This window comes from Anarrhichthys ocellatus, unplaced genomic scaffold (assembly GCF_004355925.1).
Source record: "Anarrhichthys ocellatus isolate YVR2014 unplaced genomic scaffold, GSC_Weel_1.0 scaffold33, whole genome shotgun sequence".
NCBI lineage: Eukaryota > Metazoa > Chordata > Actinopteri > Perciformes > Anarhichadidae > Anarrhichthys > Anarrhichthys ocellatus.
This window is the reverse complement of record NW_022280063.1, coordinates 4507541-4515830: the sequence shown is the minus strand read 5'-3', so window position 1 is coordinate 4515830 and position 8290 is coordinate 4507541. Positions and strand designations below refer to the sequence as shown.

General features: G+C 46.0%; 1 protein-coding gene across 3 annotated transcripts in view; it reads right to left on the bottom strand.

Moving 5' to 3' along the window:
- atxn7l1 (ataxin 7-like 1) overlaps nucleotides 1-8290 on the bottom strand; it is a 28904-nt gene that overhangs the window by 11076 nt on the left and 9538 nt on the right. For 2 of the 3 annotated variants that reach the window (XM_031865728.1, XM_031865729.1), the window contains 7 exons: nucleotides 7009-7207; nucleotides 6443-6864; nucleotides 4372-4454; nucleotides 3089-3351; nucleotides 2060-2276; nucleotides 1396-1517; nucleotides 341-874 (listed from right to left, as the gene is read on the bottom strand). In XM_031865728.1, coding sequence (XP_031721588.1) covers nucleotides 341-874; nucleotides 1396-1517; nucleotides 2060-2276; nucleotides 3089-3351; nucleotides 4372-4454; nucleotides 6443-6864; nucleotides 7009-7207 — 1840 coding nt within the window. Of the gene's footprint in view, nucleotides 1-340; nucleotides 875-1395; nucleotides 1518-2059; nucleotides 2277-3088; nucleotides 3352-4371; nucleotides 4455-6442; nucleotides 6865-7008; nucleotides 7208-7706; nucleotides 7803-8290 lie in introns of all 3 variants that reach the window. The other variant, XM_031865730.1, reaches the window with a different exon arrangement.

Genomic DNA, 8290 nt, shown 5'->3' with positions numbered 1-8290 from the left:
ATATACATATATACATATATACATATATACATATATAGTGAGCTCCAGTACAACTTTCACTGTAAACTATGAAAATCATCACAGCAGATTTCACAGTGCTGTATATTTTAGAGGAAAGATAAACACCCGTCATCACAGCCTTTGCACTGCTGGCACTGTCCTCTCTGTTTACACACTGCTCTCCTTTTAATAAATCACCCGCTCATGTGTGTCTCTACACACCATCTCTATTATGTCGCGTTGAGCTGAGCCGGCATTGTCCGGACTTTTTTTTTAAGATCTGGGGCGGATCAAATGCATTTCTATGACTGTCCAAACTTTAAAACAGCCCTGTACCCACCTGTTCTGCGAGCTGTGACTTTGAGACCCATCGGCACCGGACAACCAGAGTTCTCCGCCGCTCCAAAGCCCACTTCCCCCACCGCTCTTTTTCCTGCCTGGGTTTGCTGCTGTCCCCCCCGAACCTTGTAACGCCGGATGATAGCTGCTGCCGTTCCTCCTACCGTTATCCACAGTCGGAAACAAGGAAGAAGGAGAGAAGGAGGAGGAGGAGGGGTGGGAAGAGTTTTTTCTCCTCTTAGCTCCCACTGCAGAGTCCTCCGTGTCTTTGGATGGCCGGCTGGCTTTATGCCTGCCGTTACGGGCTTTACCCGGCGCGGAAACTGGGGCGACGGGCCGCGGAGCGTCTCGAATGCTGAACATCCCCGCCACGGATGCAGACTGAGGAAATGTGGCGGGGTGGGAGAGGGAGTTAGAGGGGGCCGAGAGGTGAGAAGAAGCAGCGGAGGAGGGAGAGGGGGTCTGTTGTGAAGTGGCGGGGGAGGTACCAGAGGAGGAGAGGGAGACGAGGCTGCCGGCCGCCAGAGGCACCTTCCTAAAACAGGAGGAGGATATTTCAGAGGATAAGAAATGTACCACTTACGTTGCTTCATTGCTAATATGGATTCAGAGTACTAAACCTGAGGTACCGATCAATATGTTGTGTTTTACTGAACAATGGTCTTCTGTGTTGACATGAAATAGGATTTTCTTGCACCTTTAACATATTTGCCACAGTTGCTCCTCCCATGATTTTATCTCTATAATAAAACTATTCCTTTCCCACACTTTTTTTTACTCATGATTCCTCACACACCTATTTTTAAACTTAAATTTACACAAGAAACTTAAACAAACACTTCCTGCCGTCTCACTAAAGTGTATTTCTCACCTCTCATAAAACAGGATATCAAACACGTCACTTCCTTTCTAGTTACACCTGTTCAGTGACAGAAAATCTAGTGTAATCAAATCACAGTTATAATAAATTCCATGTGTGTCGAGTACATTTAAACATGGACTTTTACGTAAAAAAAAAAAACAGTTTACCTCGAGTGTACGTTCTTGCACACTCACCTCCACATCTGTGCGTTGAGGTGTTTCTCCACCATGTTCTGGAGCGCCAGCCTCATCCTGTCCCATCGCCTGTCGAACACGTAGTGACCCCGGCCCATGAGCCTGCTGCTGAATACGCAGAACTGGAAGGAGAAAGAAGAGGGAGTGTAAAGGGGAATCGGGGGCCAGGCATGGAGAGAGATGTTGATGAAAAGGAGAGAAAGAGGAGAAGGCACGTGAGAAAAGAAATGAGGAAAAGACGAGCGGATGGATGAAGAGGATGGGATGGATGAATGACAAAAGATGTAGAGGACGAAAGACAGTGAGAGGAAGGAAGTGAGAAGTGGGTCGACAGAAAAGGATGTGGAGGGAAAGAGCCATCAAAAGAAACAGAGAGATTGATGGAAAAGATCAGATGACCAAGAAAGAGCAGACGGAAAGCTACCAAGATAAAAACAATATTTGAATTTATTATTTTAAATATTAGAATGTGCAATAGTAGTTAAGACAGGAAATGGATATCCTTCCTGTGATCACTTTTTTGGTCTTGACCCAGATTCTGAACAAAAGCTTCTTTCCCCTTTCTTTTGTGTTGCATTGAAAGCGCTTTATGAGAGCCGAGTCTGAACACCAACAAAACTAAGTCCTTTAAATGGCATCTAAAAACAGACCTCAAACTACTCACCCCTGAAGGCTGCGGGTGGCGATTGGAGTAGTGAAAGGCAGGTCTGACGGTGCCTTCTGGAGTCTCTGCGTCTCCCTCGTCACTGGAAAGTCGACCTCCGTCTCCTGCCGCCGCCGTCCCCGAACTGTGGGGAGAAGGCTCTGGGTTGGGGGCCGGGGCTGCTGCTGCTGCTGCTGGGGGAAGAGGGCCGAAGGTGGAGGTGGTGAGGCCTGGAACCCTGGGAAGGAGAGGTGAGGGGAGCAAGGGGAAAGGGACAGAAATGGAAAGGGGAGACGGAGGGGAATGGAAATGAGGAGAAGAGGAAGGGGGAGAAAATGAAATGGGATGGAGAAGCAAAGAAGAGATTGGTAGAGAGAAGGGACCAAATGGTAAGCAGAGAGCATCTTCTAAATAGAAAGAGGAAATCAGTTTCTTGTAAGACTTTCATGAGGGCAGACAGCTACTGTTTCTCCATTCTAGCACTGTTGTTGTTTACAGCATCCCCTGGTGGGACAAACATGAACAGACAAGGATGTCCCGTGCATCTGTGCGGGTCCAGAACAGTTAAACTCCAGTGATGTGAGAGAGTATGAAAAGTCATATTTAAGTAAGAGTAAAGATTGATTGCTGAAAAAAAGTGAAAATTATAAATCATTGGGTATATTGTGTGTTAAAGTATCCCAAAATGTATTGATGAATAAAAAAAGTGTTTCTAAGTACAGCTTAAACTTAAAAAAAAACGTATAATGCAAAACCAGTTGGAAAACAAATCAATTGTTTGACATTGGTAATAAATATTTTCAAAAAACTTTTTTTTTGGGGGGGATTTATGAGGATTGAAAGTTTTGTACCACGGTTACTTCTTCTCCTCATATGCTAGGAAGATCAGACACATGGATCACATGACTGACAGAACATTTAAAGGGATAGTCCTGATTGGACCAAGGAAGGATCTCATCCATCCTTGGCAGCCTGGATGGTCAGGTTGTTCTACACAGGCATAGTGAATACCGTATGTGTGTGTGTGTGTGTGTGTTTTCTCTGTCCTACCTGGGTATGTGTGCATTTGCCAGCCTGAGCTTCAGCCTGGACAGAGGTCGTCCGTTCGGACAGTGAGGCTTGCTGGGACTTGAGGTCTCTTGTGGCGTGATACTCTGGCTGCCGCCTTCCTTCCCTCCCTGCGATCCGTCCCTGTCTTTCTCCTTCTCCTTCGCTCCCTTGTTGAGCTTCGCCCGCCCCTTGTGTTCGGCCAGGAGGATGTCGAAGTGTTTCGTTCGGCCGGAGACGGCTCGGCGGTGGGTTAAGGAGTGAGTCTGCGGCAGACAAAAAACAAACAAAACAACACAAAAGGTTATTTTACAGAAAGACTTTGTTAATGAAAGTATTGATACGCGGAGCTAATTCAGCAGGGCTGAGGGGTTGCACTCCCAGGGGCTTCAATCGTGGCTCTCTGGTTTCAGGAAAGTTCCCATAATCGCTGCACCATGCTGCTGCCCACGTCACACCACACTAACATGGGTAAATATTGCCTGTTCGTGGTGAGCTAGTCTACCCTTCCGACTACTTTGGAAGGGAACCAGCTATCAAACATTTGGTTTTCCAACAGTCCTCTAAAGGATGCGAGTGTGAGGCTGATGAAATACTGGTTAAATAACAGGTAGTGTGTTTCCTGTACTCATTTAAAGGAAACATGTAGGGTAGAGGCCTCTGAAAATGCTTTAAGACCTGATGGATCATTTCAAATTGAAGACGCTTTTGGTAAACAAGGAGTCATTTTCTTTATCTTGTGGTGAAAACAAACATATAGAACATATGATACAGCACAAGACAAGCCGGAGAACTAGACTCAAAGTAACCGAAAAAAAAGAGTAAGCTACAAAAGGGGCCAGTGGATCAGTGGATGGGTTTTTAAATGGGAAATATGAAGATAAATATACGACTAAATAAATAACATACTGATTAAATCGTTGTTCTCATTGGGACTGCCCGTATTAATGGAGACATCAACATTGAAAAACAACCAAAAAATAATGAAAACACTATCACCCCAGCCAACAATATCAACACACGAGCGCGATACAGCGCTAATTACTTAATAACCAGATTGAAGTGATTAGTAACGCTTGCTAGAAGTAATTAAAGGGCAGTAAAACACGAGTTTTACAGCTGAAAGATGTTGCAGCCTCATCCAACATTTATAATTACCTCATTAAGGGAAGTGTGTGGGCCCTATAATGCCTCCGCACTGCTACCTTTGCGTTGACTGAGGAAGGGGAAGTTCAGACGGAGCACAGAGACGGACGGGGAAGTGCGAGTGATCGTATTTGTGTTACCTTGCAGGTGAGAGACCTCGTGCAGGGTCGCTTTGTTTCGGGGTCCTGGACTCCACAGTGCTTGTTCGGATCAAAGACTCTCCCTGTAAAAACATGTACACCCACACACGCATTAGACTGGCACTTAAGGACATCATTTTTGTCATTTCTTCCCTCCTTCTTTCAAGTATCTAATCATATTTGCTGGGAGTGGGAGCCTCGCAGTACCACAAGTGTATTAATGCGTCTCTTTTAAGAAAGCATTTGGCTCACTGACATTTGTCTCTTCACATATTCCTTTGATCATTCAGACATTCAGCTGTGTTTTAAGGCTCCTGTTGTCCAATAGTACGATTCTGTGTTACCCTATTAGAAGTGTTTCCAGTTTTCCCAGCGGCTAAACTGGAAAGATCCCCGCAAGCTGTAACAAATCATGGTTGACAGGACAGACTGGCAGTGGAACCAGAGTCAACTGTGACTGACAGCCCCGGGAAACTCTCTCCTGCTTTAATGAGTAGCGAATTTGATTTCGTTTGATGACGAAATGCAGCCATTCACTTTTATGTGCCGGTTTGCAGCCAAAGTCTCTGATGTCCATCGTAAAGATCTGCTCCTCGGGCAAAATGTTTAGAAGATCCTGGAACATTCTCAAGATCAACTTACAACCTCAGTCAGCTTCTTACGGAGAGCCATGGGATTTGGTAAAACAACAACAACAACCTCCAGTCAGCAGGTTATCTTAAATAGTGTTGCTGTCAGAGGGCTGTAATCTAGTGTCGACCTTACCCATAATCCCTGTAATCGGTGTAGACCGACAAACACACACACCCACACACACACGCATGTGCGTCAGCGACGTACAAGCACTCTCAGAAATAAACAAACTCACATGCTCACAACCTTAAAAAAAGGAAGTTGAGATGGGTTAGTGTGAACACGGACTGAAGGAAGACAATGAAAAAAGCAGAAGAGCAAGACGGAGAGAAAACACCAACAGAGAGGAGAAAACGGGAGTGTGTGAAAGAACAAAAAATGAGGCCAGACCGTGTGTGTGTGTGTGTGTGTGCAAGAGAGGCACGATGGAGGTCGAGGCAGGAGGTGGAGAGTGAGAGGATGAAAAAAAATATAGAGACACAGGAGGTGGGGGAAATCGCTCAAGAAGACGAGCAGCTTTTTTGGCAGTGGGAGCTCGTGAATTAGACGCTGTAAATCAGAGGAGCGGAGCACGAAGGAAGAGGGAAGATGAGGGGAGAAGAGGATAGCTGGACATAGTCATGACAACAACCAGAAGTGTCCATCAAAACCTTTTAACTTCATCACTGTGCATGTTTTTACCTCTCTTACTTTGAGATGACCACGAGAATAAGTGAGAAAGATAGAGAGAATAGTGAGGGGATGGAGAAGAGAGCCTTTAGGATGGCGTCACCCTTTCTAAAACAGATAGTGTAACCCCATCACTGTCTGCAGCCAAACATTCACAGGAGTGTTTGTAGCCTCAGTTTTGAGACGTATAGGTTGATGAAACCCCAGCCATGAATATGCAGACATTAAAAATGATTCAACCATTTAACCCTCAGGACCTCAATCAGTTTCGGGGAGTTTTTTGCTTCTGTGTGCTTTGTTTTTTACTGCAGAATATAAGTTCTGCACCTCTATGGAAACGACACAATCATGGCTAGAAGAGGAGAGAACTTAAAAATGGCTTTTGTGCAGTATAACACAGTTATTATGACATCAATCAAAAAAATAAAATAAAAAGTTAAAGTTATATGTTTGCAAGTGTTATTAATGTTGGAAAAAAAAGGATGAAAATCTGACAATAATAACGTTTGTTACAGCTTCTGGTTCTGACAGACGGTGTAGTTTTGGTGATTGTTGAAAGAAAACATGCTTTTCGATCCCGCCGGCAGGTTGTGGGGTTCAGAGGGTTAATGTTCTTCAACACACATTTCGACTCCAACTGCACCCATTGGTCAGGAATGTGTATTCACTGTTGTGCTGAAGATAACATGAGAGTCACTGTGAAACATGATGCATGCATGCACAAGGATGTCATCTGGATCAATGCAGAAATATAATCGGAGAGGCTGACCTGAAAGTCTTCTCTGCGACCTGGAGGAAGTCTTAGTCCCGTTTTGCTGCTTCTTCTCCAATGGCGACGACGACGGCGGCAGCAGAGCGGCGTGTCGGTGAGAGGGGGAAGGCGACGGGGAGGGTTTCCGGTCCAGCGTGGAGGGAGAAGGAGTTGACGGCAGCCGCCGGTCCACCGGAGAGCGTGCCGGACTGGGCCGCCGGTCCAGAGAGGATGGAGAGGTGGTGGAGCGCGGTGTGGTCGGCCCGCCGGTGCCGCGGCCGTTCATGAGCTTCTCGCCGGACCGTTGGGAGGCCGGGGGAGTGAGGGAGGGAGGTTTAAGGGAGGAGGGAGAGGAGAAGGTGGTGAGGCGCACATGTGATGCAGAGTCGGCATGGCTGAGGCAGGCCATCTTTTCCAGGCTCACAACAGGAAGCGATACACTGCAGAGGGGAAGAGTGGAGTTAAAACACTGTACGACTCAATGTTCTGGAATCAGCAAAAGCAGCAGTTTATTAAAAATAAAATGTGGCGGGAATATGTGTAAGAAAGTCATCATATTCAAAAAAAGAGAAGTATGTGCCCACCACGGCTTGATCCGGGCCCCCTTTGGTGGGTAGACCGCAAGAGGGGCCTTACTGAAGCGTGAGTGAGGGAAATCTTTAGGGACCCTGAATGTCAGCGTGTCCCCAGGACCGGGGGCCACAGCGGGGGCCACCGCAGGTGCTTTGGGCTTCATGGGGACCAGGAGGCTCCTGGAGGGAGCGGGGGAGCCGTGGTGCTTCTCTGGAACAGGTCGAGACAGAGACAAAGTGTGTGAGGTCACATATCTGTGTGAGAGCTGAAGACACACTCCTACTATCAAGACCATGCTAGTGGGTACTGTTTGGATCTGGTTTTCACCAGGCTAGAAGTTATTAGTGTGGTGTAGCATTTACAACATCTTTTTCTACCCGGTTTAGGTGCCAGATGGCCGTGTTGTGACACAGGAGAGACGAATCTGTGCCACATTTGTGTTTTCCACAAAGAAAAGAAGCGTCTACAAATCAATTTAAAGTACTGTTCTCTAATTAGCAACATGCCTGACACCATCTGAAGTGTCCTTGTCTGATTAACTCCACCAGTTTGTTATTATGTGCAGCTCGAACAAAACAAGAGCCAACAATTATAAATACTTTTGACCCAGATCTGATCAGAATGCACAAGTGAAAGGGTGCTGAGACACAGAAAGAGAGGGGAGTAAATAACAAGGCTGTGGGGGGTGGGGGGGGGAGCTCACACTTACGGTTTTTGCTATGCATGTCTTTGTGGGAGGAGGGTGGGGAGGGAGGACTGTTTGTCTCTCTCTGACTGCCTCACAGGGAAACTACACCCCAGCTACCTGAGTGAAAGCAGAGGGGTGAACATGTCATAAAACACAAGAGAAAGGAGGCGAGAACACACCGCACACACAGTAACGCAGTGTCTTGAGTCGGTGTATTTCAAAATATACGTAACATTTAGCTCTAAAATGTCAGTATGTTCATAATTCAAAACAAAGTTATGTAAATCTAGCAGCTGCTTCAGGAAGTAAATAACCAACATCTGCCAGATCGACCAAGATTAATTTGACAGATAGATACGTTTTTTTTTTGTTTTTTTTAAAGAGACCAGCCCGTGTGTTTAGCTGAATTTCCTGTCTGCTGATAAGATGCAAATCTAAAACTGAAGAGAGCAGTGACATGATGAGAGCCGCTCAGGTAGAATATGGAACTGCTAAATGTCACTCTGAAGCTTTGGTAGCTATTTAAAATACTTGACAGAGAGTAGAAGTAGAAGCCAAGGTCAAGCTAAAACAACTCACTAATACAACTGTATTCTCATGCGCGC